At 42.2% G+C, this 26,784-nt stretch overlaps 1 protein-coding gene across 4 annotated transcripts in view; it reads right to left on the bottom strand.

The window, feature by feature from the left end:
- SLC8A1 (solute carrier family 8 member A1) overlaps positions 1 to 26,784 on the bottom strand; it is a gene marked incomplete at its 5' end in the record, with an annotated part of 342,960 nt that overhangs the window by 40,352 nt on the left and 275,824 nt on the right. For all 4 annotated transcript variants that reach the window (XM_079721305.1, XM_079721307.1, XM_079721306.1 and 1 more), the window contains 2 exons: positions 1,982 to 2,257; positions 22,674 to 22,773. In XM_079721305.1, coding sequence (XP_079577431.1) covers positions 1,982 to 2,257; positions 22,674 to 22,773 — 376 coding nt within the window. The remainder of the gene's footprint in view (positions 1 to 1,981; positions 2,258 to 22,673; positions 22,774 to 26,784) is intronic.

The following is a 26,784-nucleotide window of genomic DNA, read 5'->3' as shown; positions in this document are numbered from 1 at the left end:
TTTCAGAAAGGCAGGCTAATTTTGGATAACTGTCATGAGACCTAAGTTTGCCTTCATTACCATAATTTGCACATATTCTCCTCAAGGGTTAAACCCATGGCCAAGAGTGTGTACTAACTTGGGCACCGCTTGATAGTGATTTAAGCCTTAAGGAAAGAAGACTCCCCCAGACATTTTCCTATAGTAACCTCTGCTAGAGCCATGGCTAACGATGATGCTTAGTTCCTGTGCTTGTATACATGTTTTCTAAACAAAGCAACTTAATATGAATATTTTAAGTTTTTCCTCTTGCTTGCTACATTTCTGGTAATTTTTGGAAAAAGTTAAAAATAAAGACCAAATATAGACCTGTTGGAACACAGCTGGGGTTGAGGGGGAATCTGCTCTCCTCTGAGGGTCAGCAGTCAACCTTCCTTTGCACAGCCCTGCTCACTAAGACGGGGATCAAGAACACTCTCGAAATCCCTCAGCTCCTCCATTAACTCAGCTGGACCCCAAAACTGCGCTGGGCCCAGCATGATCAGCACTCCTACACAGTCGATCAGTTGTAATACACCATGCGCCACGTCTCACCAGGATAAATCTGGACCCTTCATCCATCCTTCGTTCCTCAAGGGTGAGGCGTCTAAATGCATACTCGTCAGATCCTCCTCAGCCATTCAACACCATAATCACAAAAGCTGCTCTTTTATTGAATCCCATGTCCCAGATGCTTTCCTAGCTATATAATTTATAGGCATTTTCTCCAGTCCTTACCCTGATTCTGCAAGTTAGTATGGTTGTCCCTATTTCATAAATGAAGAAACCGAGGCTCAGAGAAGTAATCTATCCATAGTCACTGAGATAATGAATATCTGAGAAGAACAGCCAGTGATTTCAGTCAAGAGACACATGGTTTAAACTGTGCTTGCTTTCAGACTCAAAAGCCAGGTTGCCAACTATGGCAAGTGTTAGTAGAAGTCACAGCATTTTCATTAAGGCTGTGGCAAAGTCGGAAAGTGGGAGAGAAAGGGCACCATCCGCAGGGCTGTATTACCCCTCAGTTCCTGCCTTTTCCCAAGCCCACTGCAACCCTTGTCATTGACCTTCTGTTGGTAGAGACGCAAGTCTTAGTGCTCTAAGTTGAGACTACACATCTGTCAAGATGTCAACTAGTGACGGGAAGTAGGTCCAGAACTTCAGTTACAATAAGCTCTGATGTGTATCAGAATCACCTGGGAGCTCAACACACATTTCTGGGCCCTTCTTTAGACCTTCTGATTCCATAGGTTGGTTGTGGGTCTCAGGCATTTGCAGTTTTAAAAACAAACTCCCAGGTAATTTTGATGCCCATCAAAGTTTGAAAATTACTGCTCTCAATGTTATGTTCAGGAGGACGAGACCTTACTCAGAAGAGCGAGTACACATAACGAGCTATAGTTGCAGGCTGGAAGAAAAATTCAGCTTAGCGGGAATGCACAAAGGGATGTTCACCTGGCCTGCTCATTTTGCTCAGGATAACTTTTTCCTATTCTGATCCATGTCTATTTTTTATTTATTCCCATTAATATTTGGGTCAAGAGAATCATCAGGTCTTAAGTATTTATCTTAGTAACCCAACAAGTACAGCACTTCATCCAAACTTGACTAAATACATAGAAGACAGAAATTTTGTTCTTGAAGATAATTCTGTAGCTGTGTTTTTGAAAGTTCTAATTGTAATGGGAAGCTGACCTATCAATCTATCCACCAAATCAATCTGTTCTCTCCATGCAGGCAGGCCCTCTGGGAATGCTATCCTGTCATGATGATACTGACCAGCTTTCTAACCTTGAGAAATGCCATGACAATGTTCTGGCAGTGACATTATGCACAGCTCTGGGTTTTTGTCTTTCATAGGCCTGGTTTGTTAGCACGGCACTTGAAATTGTAGGAACAAAAGGGTCAAGAAGGCAAATGGGCTTCCACTCTTGGGGGAATCACACAGGGATGTATTCATTACCTGGCACCGAGGTTCCAAGCGCGACGAACACTACCGCGGTCACGGAATCCTTCAGACCGATGGTGCAGCCAAAGTGGGAAGCCAGGTCTCCGATGAAAGCCGTCAGTAGGCCAATCATGAGGATGGAGACGATGAAACACGCCCAGCCATTCCAGTATTCTGTAGGGGGGACGAAGGCGAAGAGAACCTTCCAGAACACAGTCAGAAAGTGCATCACGTAATCGAAGCAGGAGGGCAGCTTCTCCTCCCCACATTCATCGTCGTCATCATCTTCCCCTAGAGAGAAAGGAATGAAGAATGTTTCATCAAAATCTGTGCTATCAGGGTTTTCCATTCTCCCACTTTCTCCTTCCTAGGCCTGTTGGCCCTCCCTTGAGAGGTGGGTGAAGCTTTGGGTTTTCCAAGAGTCAATCATAATCAACCAAATCATTATTAAGGTACTGACATGCCCCCTCGCTGTGGTTCACAGATCAATAGCAAAACCTTAAGCCCCGACCAGTTCCGGTTATATGAAATCAACACATACTTCCTACTCCCACGTCACCTCCCTTGAGTATTGTCATTTCATAGAAATGCAAAGGATTTCTCCCCAAAGGCAGGAAAGTCGTGTGCCAAGCTTGGAAAAAAGCCTCTTTTAATGAAAGATGGCTGACAGTTCTTCTACCAGGATTCTTTCCTTCCAGCTTGGAGTCTAGCTCTGGGGATTCATGGCCATATGATCCTGTATAGGACCATGTTCTAACAGGGCCCTCTGGGCCCTGCATACCCCTCCAGCTTCATCTCCTGCAACTACTTCAAACTCAAACTTCATCCCAGCCAAATGGAATTATCTGCATTTTCTAAAAAACCGTATGTAATGTACTTTCTCCTACTTTTGTCCTTTAGAACTAAATGTGCTTGGCATATCCTAATCCCTCCCTCCTTATCCTTTAAAAAAAAAAATCACTAACCCTGTGAAACATCCCCTGACCACCACCCTCCCACCCCTTGCCCTCCAGCCTTCTGGGAACTTCTTGGGGCTTCCATAGCGCCCCCGCCACAACACGGGTAACACTGGATCACTGTGGTCCCTGAACAGTGGCAGGAGCACAAGGGAATTTTGTAGAAATGCAAATTTCTGGTCCCGCTGCATCAGAAACTAGGGGAGTGGGGGTGAGGTGGGAGGTGTTTGCACAAGGCTTCCAGGTGATTCTCATGCATGCTCAATTTGAGAACCAGTCTCTAGATTGTGCCTGTTCACTTTCCTTCTCCATTTGACTATGAGCCTGTCAAGGGCAGGAGTTTGTTCATTTTTGTGTCCTTAGTGTTTGGTCTAATCTCCAGCATGTGCATACATGTATGAATTTCCACTGACTTTATGTAACTACTTAATTACATAACACACACATACAACAATGTTGCCAAGTAAATTCACAAAGCTTACTACTTAAAGGAGCCAGGAAGTTAATAGTATTCTAAAACGGAAACTTCATTTACAATGTGCCTCTCACAAAACACGAGCGTCTGGATTTGTAACTTGTCATCTTACAGGACAAAAGAAGAGGCAATGGTTCGCTCTTCAGTGAGTGCACAGTCAGAATTATTATGCTCATAAACTTTGGGGATCTGCAGAGAAAGTAGCCTCGTCTTTGAGGCTCTGGAAGGTCTCCAATAAGCTCTTGGGAAGAAGCCGGCAGCAGACGGATGGAATCCCCTTTGGAAACGAACTAGGTAGAGGACTTGACTCAGGTCAGCCGATGGAAAAGTGAGTGACACACTAGAGTGAAAGAGCCTGGTTGACCACGTTAAAGTAATTGACCAAGGAGGCCATTAGACTGGAGTGGCTCTAACACCTTAGTAACGAGTGTAAGCAAGCCGAAACCTCAGCCAGAGTCAATTCCTATAAATACATTTGTATCTGAGAAAATGAAACCGAGGAACCGTCATTCACAAACAGCCCACCTAAGCTCTCCCAAGTAAGGCAACTGCTTAAGCTAGAGCCACTCAGTTTCCTTGCTTCACTTCCGAGTCTGCTCTATACGAGGCTGTTCCCAGCTCCTAATGGCAGAGTGCCTCTAACCGCTTTTGGTTTGGTTCTGCCTGATGTGAATCCATGTTTGCTCAAATAAACTCTTAAAAACTTTTAGTGTGCCTCAGTTTATCATCAACCATTTCCTACAGTGCTCACGCTGTATGGTTATTACATATTTCTAATATCATCCGTGCCTGAAAGTAGAAGATGCTTTTAAATAAAAGCACATGTTATGGACTGAATTGTAGCTCCTCCAAATTCACATGTTGAAGCCTGACCCCCAGTCAAAGAATGTGACTGGAGATAGGGCCTTCAAAAAGATACTTAAATGAAAACGGGGCTGTTAGGGTGGCCCCTTATCCAATCTGACTGGTGTCCTTATAAGGGGGAATTGGGACACAGAGATAGCAGGGATACATGCACATGGAGGAAAGACCACGTGAGGACACAGCAAGAAGGTGGCCCCTCCTTCCCCCAAGTCAAGGAAAGAGGCCTTGGGAGAAGCCGAACCTGCCAAAACCATGATCTTGGACTTTTATCCTCCAGAACTGAGAAAACGCATTTCTATTGTTTAAGCTACCCAGTCTGGGGTATTTTGCTATGGCAACCCTAGCAAATTAGTACAGCCCCTTTGGAAGCATCCTATGCCATAGCACTGACATACAGGAACAGCCACTCAGTGTTTCTATTACTTACTCCTTTCTTGTTTCCTTCCATTTCTTCTTTTCTCCTTCTGTTACTGAACCAGGTTCGTTTTTGCCCCAAGCACAGCAAGCCAAAACGCTGAGAGGGTTTTTCCCCAAGGCAGCCAAGCGAGGAGACAGGAGAACAAATCTCAAAGCTCCCTCTATGAAAGCAGAGGGTTCAGGGTATTTACGGGATGACGAATAAAGAAGCTGGGTGGTCTGCGGCGTGGGGAGCATGGGGAAAGGCGATTGGAAAAAGGTGCGGTAATCTTGGTTCTGCGCAGGCGTAACTAAGCACCCACGCATGCCCAGTTGGAGGGTCAGCGGTCCCACCCAGTCTTAACCAGCTCAGTCCCAACTAGCCACAGCTGACTCCAAGTGCCTAAAACAACTTGGGCCAACATCTTATTGTTTAAGCTTCTTGGAGGACCTGCAAGTCTCAAAATGCCTTGATTAGTGAAGGCAGGTGAAACGGATTTGACTCTCAGTTTCACTGCTTTCACCTTTCTTCCCATTTCCCTTTTACCCTCCACTTGAGCTCCAGGTGGAACTCACTGTGAGAGCTGCAATTGTCAGTCCTTATTTGAGGGGGGTAGGAAGAAGAGGACCATAGTAATTATTTCTCTACCTCCTTTTCTCCCTGCTTCCCAATCCAAAGGGGGGACTGCATGTACCCCAGGAAAGCTCAGAAAAAGCACTAGACTTTCTAGTTATATTTATTTTGTATATGATCCTTCAAAATATCTATATTTGTAAATATTTTATAATTTCATAGGGGGTATGATTAAAACAGTTTGGAAAACACTAGATTTTAATCAATCATTCATAGAAACACAGATTATTCTGCCTCTGACTCTACAAAATTTCTTAATTTGGGGTGTCTAAGTCTCATACTGTGGAGACGAACAAGAAAACAAATAATGAAGCTTCTGAGAAGAAATGCCACTTATAAATTGAGAGTAGATGTTGTATTTGTCTTCAAGATGGAAATAATAACACCTTTCCCATGAAGGATGTGCAAGGGAATAATTAGATCATTTCTGCAAAGTGTGTGAGGATATTTCAAGGTAATGATTATCATGGTAGTTATCATTATTTTCCTCCACTTAGGATTGTTACTGTGTTTCCCCATCATTACTTAATTACTTAGTCAAGATGCTGGGTCCTAAGGTGACATTCTAGGTTTTTAAAAACAAAATCTAATATTGCCCTCTGGAATTAACGTTATGACTTGTAAGTGTACAATGCAAAGTGTGTGTGTGTGCGTGTGTGTGTGTGTGTGCATGCAAGAGAGAGAGAGAGAGGGAGAATTTCCTTCTGTAGGCTTCCAACATAATAAGGAATATTAAACATCTTAATGCTTAAGCCTGGACTGGGAGGCCCATCTGTTTTATTGCATTTGAAAGTAGACGTGGCTTCCCATCTTTTTCCTGGGATCTCACTGCTCTTTATAAATTTTAATCTCCCACTCAGATGTTATTTAAATATTAAAAATGACCCCTGACTGCCATGTATGATGCACAATTACCTTGTCCTGGAGAAGGACAAAGAAATATTATGTTCATTCATCACCACCTGGACTATACTTAAAAGTGTGTTCCTTGCAAAGAGCAGTGGAGCATTAAACACACACACACACACACACACACACACACACCCCTGGAGCATCTTTTATGTGATGGTAGAGATGATAGTAATTTGCTGGTATGTTTGCCAGCTCAGGGTTACTGGACGCTGTGTAATTCTTTCCAGTCTCCTGTATTAGCAAAGAAACAGGCAGGTTGGGGGGTTTCCTTTTATAGGATCCCAAACAAAGGATCCTCTTATCCCAGAATCCTTCTTTTCAGCTTTATAGATTTCACTAATGGGAAGATAACACACAAGCTGTATTTGATTAATCCCTCCCATGGCTTTTTAAATGGTTTCCTTGATTCATACTGGACTTCCTACATATAACTACAAAAGTAGTCTAATCATTAAAATCACAGAGAGTGGACAGGGCATCCCTTCAACTACTGATATAATAGTACTTGCCCTGGCCCTGCTCTGGAGCATGAGAACAAGGGCATTGTCAGCACAATTAATTGATCAAGAAAGGCAATCCCTGGGCTTTGCACCTGCAGAGTACACAGCAGCTAAAGTAAACCAGGTGTTAATTTGTAGAGATGCTCAGGGTTTGGCCTCAGGAAGAACTTTAAGAACTAGAAATAGAGGCTGCTGGGGTGTAATGGACATTTGGGTCTGAAGACTTAAGTCAATTTCTGGTTCTGATAGCTTGCTTGGGGGCAAGACACTTGACCTTCCTGGGCCTCAATTCCTCATCAGAAGAGTTTCCTAAATCCCACATCACAGAGCTATTGTGAGGCCCAGGAGAGGAAATGTCCAAGTCCTTTGTAAAACTGCAAACCCCTTTACAGATAGATGTGCCATATTCCATCATTGTTATTTGTCAGAAGAAAGGCAGTAAACCAATATATCTTGATTGCACAGAATCTATATTCTGTTTGAATGAGCCGTTATCACTACAGCTTCCCTCAGCTGCTTGGTTTTAAGAAGAAAAAAGGAAGAAAGGAACAGAGGGAGAGAACATGATGGGGTATCTACTAAATGTCAGACACTGAGCTAACTTTTTTCACATACCTGATCTTATTTAATCCTTACAATAACCGCATCATTAATCCCATCGTACAGATGAAGTTCAGAGATGTTAAGTGACTTTCTAAAATAATGACACAGTCAGTAAGTGGCTGAGTTGGGATTTGATCTAACAGCCCGGGGAACATTTTACTTCCCATGATGTCTTGTTGAAGCAAGTTGAGGACTACAGCATCGATCGTCACACACCGATTCAAAGTTTGAACCTGAGAATTGTTCTGATGCCCCATGTAATAGAAATGCAATGTTGCCTTTTTGTAGGACTGTAAAAATGATGTTGCATCATCAGTAATGTTTGTATTCTAATTTATTTTCTAGATATGATATGTTTTTGGCAGTCAGCCATATGCTCTTTCTCGAGTTCCTGGGGACCAACTAAACCCAGGAGACAAGACAATACAGTAAGGGAGAGCATCATGGTTATGGCTGATTTTGAATCTCTAGAGTGTGGCACATGATTTTCATTTCCAGTCGTCAAAGGCCAACCATTTGAATCAAACATCCTGCTTTGCATATAGCTCTTCACTCTAGACTTTGGGAAACTGGCCTAAATTATCACAACTCGGTAATGGAAAGCAGTTTAGAGAATCTTGTTAATCTGAGAAACTGACGTTCAATTCCTTCTAGATATTCATTTATTTATAATTAGTCCATTTTTATTTTGCAAGACTATCCTCCAACTATGAGAATAATGAGAATGATCAGAATGCTTTCCAGGAGTATGACACGATGGATTTAGGATGATATTTGTGGGAAACGACACTGCCTTCCATGTGATCTTCTAAGCCCAAGAAGTGTTATTCAGCAGCCTCATGTAATACACAAATCAATAACCATGATGGTAGATCACTACAGTGGTTTTCTTCATTCTGTAGACATTGTTTTGGGCATAATTTCTTTCTGAAATTTTATTCCTTTTTTCCTGTGTGGTTGATTTGATTTTGTTTCTCTTTAGTTTCTGAGCACAAAGATTTGTTCTCTTCAAACAGATTAACAAGCTAATTTGTTACTGAATGGGCTTTCTCTTCCATAGCTATCACTCTTTTTTCTTTGCAACCCGGTACACAATAATTATAAATCAAGCTCTACTCTTCTGTTGTATATTTCCATTTCTCTTATTCAAAGGTTCTTACAAAATTACTAAATATTTTAAATGAAAGAAACTTTAGCAATCAGCTAACTTACCCCTTCTAATTTTAAGAGAACAAACTGAGAACTGATTCAACTGATGAATTTTTGTTCACCTTACAGAAAAACCCGAGCGAACTTTTTGGCCAAATACTTATTCTCTGATGCAAAGTAGATGTCAGCAACGTTTCTTCCAAGTATATTGCAAGATAATTCCTTATCAACAGAGATCTCAAAACACAATTCACTCAAATTTCTAGATCTATGAGTTGCCAAAGCACAGGGAAAGAATACAGACATTTGCTTCTATCAAATGAAACATGTGGGGATTAGAAAAATACCTGAACTTAAAGCACTGGAAGGGTTTCGGAGCTTGCCAATGTCAGTTCCCTGTTTAATGTGACTTTCTTTAAAATCTCTTTGCCACATAGTCACCCATGGCACACTTGACAGTCTCAGCTATTAGGGAGTTCATAGTCTCACAATGCACATTTTAACAGCTCTGGCTGTCAGCTTGGGCTGGTAGGTCCATTCATTTGTCCGGGTCCCATTCCTTAAGCCATGTGGAGTAAGTTGAATCGTGTTCCACATGACATTCCTTCAGGTACTTGAAGCTGGCTCCTCTCATTTCACCCTCAGTCCTCGCTCCAAGTTCAGTCTGGCCATGCTCCTCTGAGCAGTCTTCTTCTTCTTCTTTATAAAATTTTTATTTTCTATTGGAGTATAGTTGATTAACAATGTTGTGTTAGTTCCAGGTGTACAGCAAAGTGATTCCGTTAAACACATACATGTATCTATTCTTTTTCAAATTCTTTTCCCATTGAGCTTATTACAGAATACTGAGCAGTGTTCCCTGTGTTATGCAGTAGGTCCTTGTTGGTTACCTATTTTAAATAGAGCAGCGTATACATGGAAGGGTAGGGGGAAGGGATAGATGGGGAGTTTGGGACTGACATGTACACAGCCTTCTTTTTTAGAATGCAGTGCGTGGAGCTGAATGCAACTCTAAGAGGTGCTCATTTGCCTGCATCGGGGAAGGTCTTTCACCATCCTCATTCTGGGCACTTTTGTTAATGAACACGTTGGGCTGACATCACACATTGTCATACGAGTAAACCAACACCAACAATCCACTCTTCCAAAGCCATTTCTAGGTCATGTCTTCCATTTTCCACACTAGCATAATTGATTTGGGGGGACACAATTGTACAATCTTTCACCTATCCTTAATAGGAAGTGATTAAAAGAAGTGATGACTTACTGTCTTTTCAGCCCATGTAAAACTTTGTCATGAGAAAACTCGAACCTTGATAGCATACCACCTCTTTCTAAGAAGTGTCATTCTTGAAGCCTTCTTTAAAATGTATTTGGATTATGACAAAGTCTCTTGGTGTGGCTAGTTGTCCTTGGGGGTGGCGGGCTGTGGGCCCTTCTGAGGGTCTCTAGTCTCACTGCCCTCGTCCCCTGCAGCCAAAGGCCTGAGAGCAAGCCTGGTCATATATCAAGAGGCCCGTCTTTACTAAGTCGTGGGGATCAGAATTAGTGTGGAGACCCCATGCCTAAAATCCACTGTGCCTAGACACCCACAGCTAGGAGTATGTCCTTTATTCTAGAGACTTGACTGATCTCTAGTTCTCATTCTATTTCCTTGGAGAGATGCATCGGATGTCAACATCATGTTGTAAGAAATATGAGTTCAAGACTGCTGTAGCTTTGTGACTTGAACTTCTGGCCTGTTCTTAGATGGAGAGGACACTCTTAATCATCCCCACCATCTACTTCCAAGCCAGAGATGGCTATGGGCCATTCTTCCCCACAGGACCAGTGCTAGTTTCAGTCCATACTTGGGCGGCTAGGGACAGGTGATATGTGACAATCCTGAAAGCGACACTTGAAGGCAGCTCACTCTCTGCGCATAACTTTCAACCCTGTTGGAAACAAATGAACCCCTGGGTGAAATTTTCCACAAAGAACAGAATGCTTAATAGTTTAGGTCCTTATGGACCTTGTTAGGATGGTTAACACAGCACAAGAAATATCTAACGTGACAGGAATATTTCTCAGCAAATGTAGCCACGGTCAAAATGAAAAACGGACCCACTAAGGAGTTCTAGCTCCATGCAAGTTTGATTATTAGCCAAATGAATCAGTTTAAAGCTGAAACTCGATTGCTTAGCCTCTTTCTTTTTAAAGAATTCCTCTATGTGAGCTGAGGGCTCCTAAATGACTGTGGGCTGACAGAATTAGTCACATGTGGTTTTTGCCCCAAGCTTTATTTTTGCAAAATCACTCCAAGTCAGGCTGAGTCTTGAAACTCAGAGGGTCCTCTTACCCTTTATTGATTGTAGGATTGACAGAATTTCAGGCTCTTGCAATAGAGGAGCATCTTGCCTGCAGACTAGAGCACCTAAGAAATAAACCTCCAAAAAGTAGAAGTGATACTCAGCAAGTGTAGATGCCTCCTGCTAGTTTAGATGGTTTAGTTAAAGTGGGTAGTATGTGGGCACACTAGATTCCAAGACTGGACCGAGGGCTCTGATAACTCTTTGTAAATACCAGCAGCTGTGTCTGAATTAGCCTCCTGGAGTGTGGGAAGCTGAGCCTTCGAGGAACTGTTTGGGCAGCAATAACCCTGTAATTGTCAACAACAACAAAAATCAACATTATGTCCTAGGAAAATGTTGGAATTGATATAAAGGGTAGATGTGTAGCAAAGGTTGCCCCACATGCAGAGGAGTACAAAGACGATCTAGATTCTCTTAAGATGCTGCTGCGATTAAACTATAAATTCAGATTCACTTACTAAGTGCCTACCTTCATGCATACGGGTCAATACACACATTCCACTTAATCTCCCAGCAACCTGGTAAAGCAGGTATTATTTTCTCCATTTTAAAGATGAAGAAATGAAGGCTCACAGTTTAAGTGACTTGCTTATGAGATTTAAACTCTTCCCATCACTTTATTGCGATTACTTGACCCATTTTTCCCAGAGAAAAAAATCTCTGTGGTTTGTCCAGCAACAATCCAATCTGATAAAAATCGAAGCTCATCTGACATTACTTTATGAAAAGTGTCATTGGGAAATAACCTACTTCCTTAAAATAAACCCCTGCATATGCTACAGTGTATAAAATAGTGAATGCTCTTTCAGGGAATGAATGGATAGCCCTACTTCCTTTCTTCTTCCTCAAGAGTTTGGTTTTCTTTTACTCTTTAGGAAAATCCTCTGCTAGTGGTTTATATCAGCCCCGGGGGGAAGTGGGATTTTCTTCATACGGTGGCAAACATCAATCTCCCTGCATAGAGAATGGAATGGACTCTAGATAGCTCTTGGGCAAAGACAACTCCCCTGCTTTGTGACGGCTTTCCTGGTTTCAGGACCACTTGAAGGGACTTTCTTCTGATCATGGGGTTTGTGAGTTGATCTGCCAGCAAACTGGTGATGAAAGTGGGGTATCTAGAAATCTCATCATGGCCTCGGTTTGCACAATACAAAGTGACTGCAATCATTCAGGGTGCACCTCGTCTGCTTGTCCCTGGTCCCTTCTCTCTGTTGTGATTTTCATTGAGATGCCAGTAAACAGGGCTCTGCACTGACAGCAAAGAGGCTTTGGTGATTTCCATGTGCTTGGGCACCTCACAGATTCATCTCCTGGAAACAAAGGCTAGCCTCAACTAACTTTCTCTTGGTGCTGTTGAAAAGATAAATGAGACTTTTTTTTTTTTTTTGCGGTACGCGGGCCTCTCACTGTTGTGGCCTCTCCCGTTGCGGAGCACAGGCTCCGGACGCGCAGGCTCAGCGGCCGTGGCTCACGGGCACAGCCGCTCCACGGCATGTGGGATCTTCCCGGACTGGGGCACGAACCCGTGTCCCCTGCATCGGCAGGCGGACTCTCAACCACTGCGCCACCAGGGAAGCCCGAGACTTTTTTTAAGAGAAGTGAGACTCTTATATGTAGTGAAATTGGTTTTGGACAAGAGAATTAGCTCCTTAGTGGAATTCAGATGGAGCATCCTGTTCCCTGACTGCACGTGAACACTTCCTTTAAAGGGTAGGCTGCCTAGGGTGGGTGTTGACAATCAGATTTGTCTGTTCGTCAGTGGATTTTTCATCTCTCATAAAAAAAAAATCCTGTAATGGAACTGTTTGATGCTTTTCTTTAATATAAAGCATCCTTAAAATATCCCTTCCCCTCTCATTATCAATGTCTGTGGCCTATTTTCCTTATTTGGTTAAGGCATGGAGAAAATGCTGTTACGTCTATAGGTCTGATCTCTAAAAGTATTTCAGGTCACTGTTTTGTACCATAAGCCTAGGCTGAACCTCTAACCTGAAACAATATCCCTAGTATAATAACCAGTAAACCTCTTCTTCAAAGGGAATGCAGTGGTTAAAAGAGTAACTTTATTTGTACCATTCGTATCTGCAGTGAATGTTTATTCATCATTTACGTGTCAGGTACAGTTCTAGGCATTGAAACTGCAGACAAATAAGACCCCATAAAATGTCCATTCTGGTAAGGAGAGATTGATAGTAATCAAGTAAAACGAACAAACATCATTTCAGATGTTGATCTGGGCTCTGAAGACACTGAAATCAGATAGTATAATAAAGAGTGACTGGGTTGTACAGAAACTCCTCTGAGGTGGTGACCCGTGAGCTGAGACCTTAATGCTGAGAACATCCAGACACGGAGGGAAAGCCTTCCATGCAGGGGAAAAAACGTATGCACAAGCCCTGAGGCAAGAGCAAAGTATGAGGAATAAAAGTAATAAGCCTGTGGCCTACGGGCATTAGATTCTGGGATGCACAAGTGTGACAAGATGGAAACAGTACCAACCTTGGAACCAGAACCTAGGGGTCCAAGTGTGAATCCCAACTTCTGTTTCCCCATCTCGTAAACAGGTTCCTGAATACCTACTGCACAGGGTTGCCGTGTGAGGCTGGTGTGAACACAAAACAACTATTCATCAAGAGCAGGGCCATTCACTTCTCTGAATGCTGCTAAACTGTTGGCCCAGGAAAACTGTGGTCTTTGCTTCACTTAATCCTGAAGCATCACGTCATCAAGAAACCCAGAGGTCCTTAGGTGACATCAGGGGACAGGCATGGAATAAGGGCAAAGGTGCTGGTTCCATAAATGCCAGCTTGGAAAGAATAATGAGAGCGGTGCTGTGTGGTGTAGCAAGTGCCCTGGATTCTGAAACAGGCTCTGTGTGACCTTGGAGGAAATTCTTTCCCTCTCTGGTCTCAGCTTCTTATTTATTAAAAAAAAAAGCAAGGTTGAACTAGCTGATCAGTAAGCTCCTTTTCAGGTCTGCACCAGGATTCTGGCCTAAGACGCTTTCTCAGGACAGAAGAGACAACACCCAGCCAGATGTGAACAGGCACAGGCAAGGCAGGAGAGAGGCACGGGCTGTTGGGTTTTGTCAAAGCCTGTTGGTTCCGGCAAGCGGCTTTTCACTGCAGGAGTCAGAATGACAAGGTTTTTTAATCAAGACAGCAGGCTGTTAACAGCAAGAATTAACGCTGCAAGTCACTTTCACAAGGCTCCTCCACCTGTGTGTGTGTGTGTGTGTGTGTGTGTGTGTGTGTGTGTGTTTGGTGGGGGGGATTGGTTATGTTTTCTCCTCCTTCCACCTCGCTGTATTATGCTGAAACGTTTCCCGCACTGGAAAGAGTGTACAAAGGCTCCCGCCTTGGGATGAAACCCCCCTCAATACCTCGTGCATTGATTTGGAAGCAACAACTAAAACTGTATTCACATCGCAGCAGCCGAAGCCAACAAAAGAGCTACTGGATCCAGTGATGGAGCATTGTTTGCAGAGCTGAGCTGCTGCCTCTCCTCTAAACCACATTAGAGATGTGAGTCTAGGCTTACAAATAAGAACGCTGAATCATTCCCAAGCCTTTGGTACAGTGTTTTCCTCAAGATTTTGTAATAAGCAATTTAAGAGAAAAACAGCCCAACAAGCCAGTATTCTTTTCAGAAATATTAGCTAAAGCATATCCAGGGGCCAGAAAATAATTGCTTGCTTCTCCCGCCTTCTTGTTCTCTCACCGCTGTGTGGCTGGCCTGCCTCTTTCTGAGACTAAGAGTTGAAGCTACCTGAGTCAACATTTTATTCTGCTACCACTGACATTTTAAAGTTGATAGATATCCTAGATTTGCTTTATCTACCTACCAATATGGCCCTAGAATATCTGCCATAAATAGTTTCTTTATGGAACTTACTGTCATCCTCTTTGTTACTCATGCCCTCTGCTTTTCCTCTTTCTCATTTTGGATCATAATAACCAGCCAAAAACCACTAAAATTCCACTAAGGAAACTGACAGAAAATGCAATTTTAAATATAGATTTGCATATCTAATTTGCATATGCAAAAATAAATGTATTATATGGGTACAATGACATGCATTTGTATATCTGTATGTTCTGTGTACATTATATATGAATTAAATGTGTCTGAAACTCTTTGAAACATGGCATATGTGTGGATGAGGGTATGTATGTGTTTATATAGATTTTTTCTAGATCAGACATGGCAGTATGATATAGGGAAAACAGGCTTTTAGTCCAGTTACATGTAGATTGGAAAACATGGATTCCCACCTAAATTCATTCACTCTTTATTCAACAAATTCTTATCACTGTCAAACACTGTCCTGGGTACTAGAGAAATAGTGGGAAATAGGACAGATTTGCTGTTGTTAAAAAAAGTATTTTAATTTAGACTCTTTCTACTTCCAAGAGGACTTGAGCAGATCTGTACCTATTAATAAAGTTAAACTACTTTAAGATAAAATAGGACCAAAAAATATCTGAAGAAAGCAGAAATAAAGGACATGTAAGTTGAGTGAATATTGAATACTTGGACAAAAAAAATTGACTAAGCTTTCTGATGGTCAAAGCAAATAAGAAAACACTGAAAAAAAATTAATTTGCTGAAAAAAAACAAAACTCCTTTTCTTTAAACTAAAGTAGGAATTTATCATGTTTTCTTTAAATATAGTGACATCTTGAATAATAACTCTAACCCTAAGGAAAGATAAAAATACGTTTCCAATGTTATACTTTAAAGGTAAAAATTAAAATTATGATTAATTTATAATCCAGTGAGAGCAGTTTTGATAGGGGCTCTGATAAAAAGTTAAAGAAGCTTTACTTTCCTGATATCTAATTCAAAGCAAGGAAGAGAAGCTACTGAATTTAACGTGACCATTAAACAGTGTGTCTTAAGCATTAGATCTCTTAACTGAGCTTTGGCCAAGTTGGTGTAATTACCCAGTTTATCTATTATGTACTCCTTAAGGCAGATATTTCATTTGATTAAAGCCAGAGCTCTAAATTTCAAATAGCAGTGCCATTGAGAGTAAGTTGACATTTATTGCTGAATATGAAAGGTCCTTCAGAGGACCCTTTAGTATTTCCATGTTTCAGAAACAGAGGTCATCCATTCCAATGCCCTAACCTGTTTGTGGCCCATCAAACACACATGTATATCTGATTTAATTATTAAAGAAAAGGGCACACTGACCAGAAGTAAAGAAGGTCCATGTTAAAAATAAAACGTAAATGCCTCCCTTCCTGGAACTCCAATGCTGGTCCTCCTTGGATGATAAGACTCTCTTCCCAGGTGCCAAGGCCATATTGACTTGCTGTGTACATGCTGGTCTGTTGTTTTTTTTCTTGAAACCTTGAAAAAATGTATCCCTGACTCGTATAATGTTCTTTGTTCTGACGAGATCTAAAACTGTGCTGAAAAACATGCTTCTCAGGAGCAGTTTCTCAGAGTAATCTGGGAAGCTGTCTTGCAGGCTATAGTCTTCAGTTTGGCTCAGGTAAAAAACTCTTTTCTATTTTGATTATAGATTGTTTATTGATTATTTTCATTGACATAGTAGACAAGCAATAAGTGGTAACATTATTTAAGCAGACAGTGGGCCGAAATTTTATACATAGGTTTTTGACCAACTTCCTTAGAGGTAACTGTACCTGCCATTTCTCAGGAAACCTCGCCTTTTTTCATGAACCTCAGTCAATCTCTATTTTTACATAAAGGATAATTAAGAATCTTTATAGTCACACAAGAAACAGGACAAAATGAAAACTCCCAAACCCTAACACACTCTTCCCTCTTTGTTTTTCTGATTTTCTCAAAGCCACACGAAGGCTGTGTCAAACCTGACCTAGCAGGATTATTTTTTTTCAGCTGCTTAAATGAGATTTTCATATGACCCAGGGGTTTACACATTAAGTAATAAGAGTGTCTCCATAGTAATGATGTTCGATAATAGATCCTAGAAAGATTCCTGCTTAGACCAGATGGCACGGCAACCCCTTGAAACTCATTTGAGGTACCGTTTTTATTATTTATTATTTAGGACTTAGGCAGTGGATCAGTCTTCAGGTTGACAGGATTGTCAAGTGAATTATTGTTCAGAGGCACCATTGAGGTGACAGTTTTTGCTATTAAATAATTCAGTTTATCTGAGAGCACTTATTACTCTACATAACATGCATGGATGGAAGACCGAAGACAGAAGCATCCCCCAAACTGAGCTAGTCTCCATACTGGAATGGTAGACTCAGGAGACCACACCCACCCCACCTGTTTATTTAGCTGGTGTTGGTGTCTCTGATTTTAATCTATTGTGAAGTGTAGTGAGGGTGGACAGGCCAGTCACATCTAAGATCCTGGCCTCCTGTTGAATGTCTGCTCTTCTTCTGTCAAGGATTCCACAGGGATTTCTGGGCTCCAGTTACCAAGCAGGAAGAAAATTAGAAATATTCGAATCATCCTCTCACTTCGTTTCTTTTTTTACAACGGAAGACTATCTTCCCATCCCTTTCCTTCTAGAAGAATAGATGTGAATTGCATGCTGCTATTGTGCTGAATATTTAATATAAGCAAGCCAGGAAAGTGGGCAGAGTGTATTTTTTTTTCCATTGTTCAGAATCAGGTGGTCCATGAAACATGATGCCATCGGGGCTGCTGTACAACTACAGCAGACATCCTCAGAGCTCCCAAAGTTCTGTACTGGCTGGTTTCTTAGAACTCACCTAGTCCACCCCTCTCATTTTACTGATGGTGACACTCATATTAGCAAAGATTAAATACTTTGTCAAGTTATGCAGTTGACAAGAGACAGAATCAAGACTACAAAAAGGCTTTTTTTGGGGCCACTTTTGAGTGTTCCTTCATTATGAGAAGTCCAACAGATATTATATCAGATATGCAAAATCGATGTCAAAAGTAAAAGAATTTGAGAAAAAGCCTTAATGCAGGATACTTAAAATGGTCAGGTAAAAGAGAGGGCAGTGTGATAATGTTCTTGAAAGAATGTCACCAATTACTAGGTAGGAGAAGACTACAGGTGTACCTAGGGAAACAAACACTTCCCTCTGTTCTTTAGAGAATTGACTGGCACCTTCCCTGAAGGAAACATGAGCTGGGCTTAAGGAGATTTAACAAATATTAAGGGGAAAAAAACCCCTTCATATTTCAATCTGCATCTCAGTTATGCAAATGAATAAAGATACAGGCCATATAAGGTGCCTGTCTCTGTGCCTGTGTTTTGTGTATCTGCATGTATGCACACATATGTTTATGTATGTGTGTCTCTGTGAGTTCGTGTGTTTGAACACACACATACATGTCTGTGTGCATCTGCGTATGTATGTATACAGGTGTTCTATGTGTGTGTGTGTGTGCACGTGTGTGTGTACTCAGGACTCAGGCACAGCGAGTGAGTGCACTTTTCACACAGAAGAGAATCCCAGGCTGATATGTACCCCAGCGCTGACATTTACCAGCTTTGGCATCTTGAGCAAGTCACATTGTTTTTCTGAATCTCACTTTCCTTATCTATCAAATGGCATGTGTAATACTACAAAACAAAAAGGTCAACCAGTGTTTTTAGTCACCTAGCCTTTTTAGTAATTAAACTGAATTGACTGCCTTTCCACAAAGTTTGGTTATATTTTATCGTAGAATATTCAAGAAGTTTGCCTCTCAAATAACCAACTGCGCTATCCCAATGCACAGACAGTCCTTGTGAAAATACGTGTTGCCTTGATCAATCCTTATAGCAACTCCATGAGTGAGGAACAGTTTTCTCCACTTTACACACGAGGGGACTGAGATTTAGAGGGGAAGGAATCTGCCTAGAGTCACCCAGGGAGTATTTGGAGGTCTGGGACACAAATCCACATCTTACTCCAAAGCCAGGCTTGTCACCACTCTGTTCTTCATCTCACCACCGCCCAAGGCCGCTGGGAAGAACAACAATGTGCTGCCTGTGGAACTGGCACTGGCATCCTGGTTCTCTTTACCCAGCTAACCTTTGCCCTCTTCCCCAAAACATCTGTTTCTCCCTCGTAGCCCAGCTGGTCCACAGTTTCTTAAAGCCAACCCTCCATTTTGCCCTAGCCGAGACACTAGAAAGATGGCAGCACTGGGGGAAATTCAAACCAGACACACAGTGAGTGCTGCTGGCTTCCCTTGGAAATACATCGGCTGGCACATCTTAAAGCACCTGATGGTACTAGACTTGCCTTGTAAATTTCTGACAGGCATTTCACTGCTGCAGGCTACCGCTCCTGGTATTCTACCCAGGGAAAGATAGAAGGAGAACTGCCAGGACATGACTATATAATCCCTTCCTAATCCTTTGAGTCTCCTAAGTCCTTTAACTCTTCAAATATTGAACTATAAGAACTTGGTTTACAGAAACATTATGGTCATAGGAGGCCCAGGGACTGAGCTATGAAATTCAGAGAAGACAGGAGGACCAAAAGACAGCCAGGGGGTTACCTTGAAATTAGCTTAAATATAATCAGTGGGAAACAGAAGCAAAATCCTATTTATAAAATTATTACTTTTGTTTAGCAAGATAGATTGTCTCAATTTTGCACAGAAAATTGCACAGGAAAAAGCCTCTCAGTAGAGCCATTTAAAAGCAATTTAACATTTTTAATAAGGCAACTCTTTCTGATTCTCAACTATTTAGCCATGAAATCTTAAAATCCAATGAAAGCCTGTTTTCAAGAAATACTGCTTTACATATTGTATTGTCTATTTAACAACCCAAGAATAGTAACATTCTTTAAAGACTTAAATTTAATCATAATGACAACAACTAAGCTTCCTAACTGCCTTTCATGTAATTTAATGGCTATAAGCTATGGGTTTGCTTTTCTGATATTTTGTCTCAAAATTGTAAAGAAGATGAATTTTACCCAGCAGCCTGCAAATTTCTGAGCCATCTTGTCTTGTTCCCAAGCAGTCACTTAGAAACATAAAACAGAATATATTGCATGATAAATAAGAACCTTCGAGAGGTTTGGCATTTCATTCATGAACCGTTCTTCAAAGGATCTGAGTGGGAGTTATTCCCCTCATGTAAGTGCTGAAACCATGGCACCAGGAGAGATGACAAGGCCAGTGTCACTCCATGAGCCAGACGGGAGGAGCAATTTTCCTCACTTGGAAATTTCTCTCTCTTAAGGGCAGTGGACAGCACATTGGACTAGTATTTGGTAGATCAGGGCTCTGGGCTACCTTCCAAAGGCAAGTTGCCTTGCTGAGGCTCAGATTCTTCCTCCAGAAGGTCAGGATGATCATAATACTGACCTCATGAGATTTCGAGAGGATATGATTCAACATAAGAAAGTGCTGGCCAACCAAAATCTTCCCCTTTAAGGTAAGAAAGTCTTATAGCATCTTTAGAGTTGTTTCTCTGTATACCTATTCTAACGAGGAGCAAATACACAACTTTGTTTGCAGCATAATCACTCCTGCTGTTTAAAACCACCCTTTTCCATTGCCATAGACTGGCCATAAAATGTTTACCTTGGTCCCTGAAAGTTGCAAAAATGTGTGAATGAACCAACACAAACCACTCCATGGCTAGAAAAGCAAATTCAGCATCGACATGTCTATGGATGGTGTCTTTTTGGCTACCATCCAATGCAGCCTCTATGCACACCTCCTGTCTCCCTCCATGGCTTTGTTGTTCTCCATGACTAGCTCACCATCGTACAGACACCTTATTTGACTTCTTGCTTATTTTACTTATTTGCTGTCTCCTGCAATTAGATGATAAGCTTCATGCAGGCTTATTTGTCTTTTTCATTCACTGTCATATCCTTCCCAGCAAGAACAATGAATGACTGACATACAGAAAAATGACTGAATGAGGTCCAGCTTGTGACCATCATACAAATACTCATATATCTGCAGTCAAAGGAAACCTGGAAACTATTAGAAATGGTCTGTTAAGGCTTATGCTGCTTTTAATGTTTCAATTCTAGTATGTCAAGGCCCATAAAATAATTGGGTTCTTTTTTAATGTTTTCTACCACTGGCCTTGTCAACAGTTTCTTATTCAAGTTACCTTTGTCCCTTTAGTTTTTATTCTCTCTACGAAGAAGGAATATAGCTCACGCCTCAGGTATTAATCTTAGATTTATAGAAAAAAATACAAGCCATAATAAGGGAGTACTATAGGCTGAATATTTGTGTCCCTTCCAAATTCATATGTTGAAACCTAATTCTCAATATGATGGTATATAGAGGTGGGGCCTTTGGAAGATGATTAGATCATGAGGGCCAAGTCCTCAGCAATGGGATCAATGCCCTTATAAAAGAGACCCTGGAGAGCTCCCTCCTCCCTTCTCCTACGTGGGGGCAGAGTGAGAAGATTATGAACCAGGAAGCAGGGTCTCACCAGGTGCCAAATCTACCAGGGCCTTCGTCTTGGACTTCCAGCCTCTAGAACTGCCAGAAATAAGTTTCTGTAGTTTACAAGTCACCCAGTGTATGGTATTTTGTCATAGCAGTCCAAAAGGACTAAGACAGGGAGTCCCCACCTCCATTAGAACTTATGTGTACATTTCAAATCTACTCCCCTAAGCAATTACTCATCATTCACTGTTCATGAATTTCCACTGTATACTCTATTGCAAGAAACCAACGTGTGATTATTAACAGCACTAATAATAAACAGGCACAAACATTTTTTTTATCACCCTCTGTTCCCACAGTACTTGGGAGATCTGTCAAATTATTCTGTGGCAGATTGGAAAGAGGGAGTTGTGTGAGAAGTCATGACCCAACCGCGAGTGACGCTGTTTCCATAGTTTACAGTCTGGGAATCACTAGTTAGAAAATTCTAGTTTTATTCATTAGGTGCAAGAGTAGAAAATGAGCCTGCGAGGATCTTTAAAGAGAAAGAACCAGTGGACATGAAACAGAAGAATTGAAAACCAGAAAATCCCATGAGGGTGTTGCTTTCCTGAATCGTTGAAATCAGGGGCTTTCCTCCGCCTTTTTACAATCACACAGAGAGTGGACAGGGTTTGGTGACACAGGAAAGGGATACTTCTTTCTGAATTTAATTTCCTCAGGTGTCTGGCTCCTTGAGTTTGCAACACTCTTCATTTTATAGGATCTTCCTAAATAAAACTCTGCACTTTGCTTGTATAGGAAGAAACAGAATGTGATTCTATTTTTACTTCCAGAGCCCGTGCAAACACTTATTTGTTAGATGTTGTTGAAGAGAGTGAAAAATGATGCAGATGATTGTGGTGAAGTGTCTTAACGTCACCCTGTCCCACCTATGATTTTTTTCTTTTTGCGGTATGCAGGCCTCTCACTGCTGTGGCCTCTCCCGCTGCGGAGCACAGGCTCCGGACATGCAGGCTCAGCGGCCATGGCTCCCGGGCCCAGCCACTCCACGGCATGTGGGATCTTCCCGGACCAGGGCACGAACCCGTGTCCCCTGCATCGGCAGGCGGACTATCAACCACTGCGCCACCAGGGAAGCCCCCACCTATGATTTTGATGGTCTCTTTCTGACCTGCACTTGGTCATTTCTCCTGCTCTCAGGGAATTTTCCAGATAAAACCCTGTGATTGGCTATCCATGAGTAAGAGACACAGTAGGCTTTAAATTTATCTTGTCTATTTCCAGAGAGAAAGACGCAATGTAGACAGAGAAGGATGTCCTGTGTGAAGACATTTGCTTCATCTTAGGAAGTCTAAATTCATCCCCAAAATGTGCATATACATTACAAACACATTCATTTCTCTTTTAATTTTATCATGGAGAGTCTTGGGTGCTTTGACCTAGACCAAGTGGTGACAGCAGGAAAAGTAAGCTTGGGACATTATCATTTATAATATGCAGAGAAAAGCACTCACCAGCACTGACAGTGATCGCTTCGATAAACTGCTCTCTCCAGCTGTTTGTCCCAACCACGAGGGCTAGGTTTGTCTTCTTAATAAGTTTGTCCACGGTACTCTAGAGAGATTGAAAAGAATCAGAAAATAATTGCCGGGTTGATTAAGGCCTCGGGAAATCTCAGACCTTGACGATTTTGAAACCCCAGAGTTATCTAAAGGATAGCAGATGTTCGGCTCAGAGCAACAGTATTGACATCAAACACTGCTATGATTATGCAAACAAGCATAGTCCTTTCTTGGAAACATCCTGAAATGGAAACTTCTTCACAGCGAATACAAGCCTCCTTCACTGCCTAATAGCCAAGGAAGAATAGCCTCACCGGTTACAACTGAGGATGTTGCAAAAGCCCATCCCTTCCCCTCGGACACTTCATGAACTTGCTTCTCGCCTGGCTTCATCTAGAGTATGTGTCTGCAATTGAATTAACCTATGCCCTGCTCAGCACTACCTATCGGTGGGTAACTGGAAGTGGCAGAGAGATTACGAAACTAAAACCTGTTCTTACTATACTTTTGTTGATCAATGAAATGCAGCCAGACAGCAAAGCTTCAAGACTGCTGCTGTATGATCATTAATAAATGGATTTTTCTTTGGCTACTGGTTTTGTCAGCCTGGTGGCTGATAGAGAATTCATCTCACCTGACTCCTGCTGCAAACAAGAAAAGACAAAAAAAGGTCACTTTGTATGTTTCAGGGCAAACTGCAATGACCTTGCACTGAATTTCCCCCTGCTTTACTAGCTCTGAGCCTCTTATTTTTCTTTTTCTTTAAGACCTTGTTTAGGCACTTGCTTCTGTACAATTAGCACTCTTAGCTTTCTAAATGAATGTCAGTTCATGGAACAGCAGAAGCAGCCAAGCGTTCACAAGAAAACTAAGTAAGCAGATGCACCCAAAGCGCTACCACAAATCACAGCAATTACAGGGAGAAGGGTCACTTCCGGGATGTGAAGCTGTTCTTCCCAGAGAGACTACCACACTGACTCATCCACAACACGCCCCACCCTTACTGCCAGAGCATCCTCGAATTCCCACCTATTGCAAAGAGTCAGAAAACACGTATTATTTGTCTTAAGTCAAAATCTGTACATGTTTAGTGCAGTGTCCCTGAATTGACTAAGGTTTGAGAGAGAGAGCGTGTGATTAGCTAACCGGGAGGAAGGAAAATGTGATCCCAGGGGCCCCTGCAGAAGGCCAAAGCTACATCAGAATGTCAAGTGTGTTAGTTCAACTGTCATTGCAACTGACTTGAAACATTGAGATGATAATAAACATGAAAGGGCCCATCTCCAACTGGCCCACTCTGTATTTTCAACATCCTCCTTTGCTAGATTGTTTGTCCTTATGGTGGTGACCTTTCGGCCTCTAGCTTTGTGTCTAGAACTGCTAGTGCCACTGATAATAGCTGTAACCATCAGGGCTCTTGGCCACCATAGCCAGAGGCACATGACAAGCATTTGACTTTTCTCTGGACTTGGCCAATCTCATCAAGCACTCTGAGTGTCTCGGTTGATGCCAATTCAAAGTTCTGTGTAGAATGTAACAAGAAATAACCTTGACTTTTCCTAAACATGATGGAAACTTGGGGCAGGTCTCTCCAAAGAAGCCCTCTTTACTCTAAAGCCAAGGCAGAGAATCCCACTTACTGGGGGATAAATAATTGAAGAGTGAAACTGCTCTAACAGTTAAACACAGACTCACCTCAGAAAATCTCTCTGAAGGACAAAGTTTTAAGATAAACTAAACTTAAAATGTATATTATAAAATGTATATATGTATATCTATGTCTATATAATGTATATATATAAAACCTGCAGTAGATTGTAAACTTTAGTTCATGTTAAGCCTGGCAGACTATGAGATAGCCTGGGCTCTTCCCTGGACTTAATTTACATATGTGTCCTCTCTTGACCTATAGGAGGAGAGGAGTGAATAGGAGACGACCTATAGGAGGAGAGGAGGAATTTGAAATTTGATTCTTGCACTTTGCCATGGACCCTGACCTGGAGGTTTCCTATATGTCAGTCATTAGCTCTTCACGGTGCTAGTCTGTAGCAACAGTTTTAACCTTACTCTCAGCCATGGGTGTTAGAAAAGTCCAGCCCTTGGTCACAGCGTAGTAAACAAGAACCCAGTGGGCAAAGCAGACTCGGACATTGTGAGGTATCAGCCAGATTTGGGTCTTTAGTGCAGTTCTGAGGGCTTTGAACAATTTCTTTAAAATGGCTATGGTCTAGAAAAAATTTCCTAAACAAATATTACGATATCAACATTGATGCTTGAGGGCACTTCAGAAACATGCCCCAAGGCACCCTTCAGTGTTACCAGTAACTGTCCTGATGAACTTTGAGCAGATGGGAGCAAACAGTCTATGGAAGATATTCTAGGAAGATAAGTACCCCAAACAACTGGACTTATGGAGAGACACTTGGTTGACTTTCAAATGCTCGGATCATTGGAGCGGTTACCAGAGAGAGCTTTGGACGCAAGAAAACTTTTATGCCTAGAAGATTGTGCCCTGCCATACCCTTCCTACAGGAAGTGACCGTGATTTCTTTTCCTGGTCATGGGTGCCTGGAAGGGGAGTGCTCGGGGTGGTCCCGTAAGGAAGAGGGCCTACAATCATTCCCCATGGGAGTCCTGGGAGGGGTGGGGGACAAGCGTTTATAGAAAATGCTAAGCTGTAGAATCTCTGTGGTCGCAAGTGGCATCACGCCCTCTGGTTCCAGGTGAAAAGAGGGTGCATGACGAAGAGTGAAGATGGAGACGGGAACAGATTGGTCCACAGAAACGGACAGTCTCAGATATCCGTGCCTCAGGAATCTCAGGGAACTTGTGTGTATACCAGTCAAGTGTGTGCAGCGAGCCAGGTTCTGGATGAAACGCCAGGTAGGCTCTGATGGTCGGGGTCTGCCTAGAAAGCACTAGACCCCCTGTCTGCCCTGCTCTTTCTTTCTGTGGGAATGAATGAGAGGAGTTAACACATACATCCACAGTGGCCTGAAGGGGAAAGTTTAATTGCGTTTTTTATCTTTTAAATGCCACTTTAATTTGCAAAGACATTCTTCTTTCCACCTGTCGCCTCTCAGGCACCTTCATTTGTGAACTAAATTAGAAAAATACTGAACGGGCCCAGCAAAAGGCAAAGAAGCCACTACTGTGAAAACTCCAGATATGATCCTGAGGCTTTTAGGTTGGTGACCTGATTCTCCCTTTGGGAAGTTTCATTCTGGTTTTCCAAACAGGAGCAGAATCTGCTTTAAAAAAAATAAGTGGGGAAAATGCTGCTGTGCGCTGGCTTGTAGTTCTGGAAAACCAGAGAGAGGCTGCTCCTTTTATGTCCCACTACAGAATGCAGGTGCAGCTCTGCCGGGGGCTTCTAGGTGTGAGGACCACGTGAGTGAAAAGGGATGGGAGCTGGGGCAGGGGCCGAGGGAGCAGCTAAGAGTGGTCGAAAAGGTTCATTTCAAAGTCCTAAGCTCACCCTAAGGCCCATCCGCTTACCTTCTGAAAAATGACTTTCCTCATCTAGAGAACTGGAAATCCGATTTTATCAGCCCAGTTATAAACTCTCCAGTTACAGGCACTCTGCCTTCAGTTTGTTGATTGTGCTCAAGTGTCCTAGGATCTTAAGAAGGTGACTACATAATATACGAGAGCTTGTCAATGGCATGTTCCACAGGGAAAGCTTACCATCCTTCCTCCAAAACAAAAGCCTCATTTTCAGCAGTGTCAAGGCTTTGCTTCTACTAGATTGATTAGCTTTTTCAAACAAAGCATGGTTTCTTCCACACATAACAGTCTCTTGGAATCCATCTTTGCCTCTTCCTTGCTATCCAAAGCTCTCCCTTTAGGGCACCTCTGACCTCGCACAGTGATGTGTGCCACCCACCAGACCCTGGTTCTGACAGTTTAGTTTACAGGATCTCTTGCTTCCCTACCAACTCGTGAATCCCATTTCTGCTCTAAAGGCCTCTCCATCCATGAGCCAGTTCCTGAAATTACATCTGCCTCTCATACAGCATAGACCGACGCTATGAACCGTTTTGGTGCAGAGATGGGCCTGGCC

This window comes from Hyperoodon ampullatus (assembly GCF_949752795.1).
Source record: "Hyperoodon ampullatus genome assembly, chromosome: 15".
Classification (NCBI taxonomy): Eukaryota; Metazoa; Chordata; class Mammalia; order Artiodactyla; family Ziphiidae; genus Hyperoodon; species Hyperoodon ampullatus.
This window is presented reverse-complemented; position numbering and strand designations above follow the sequence as displayed.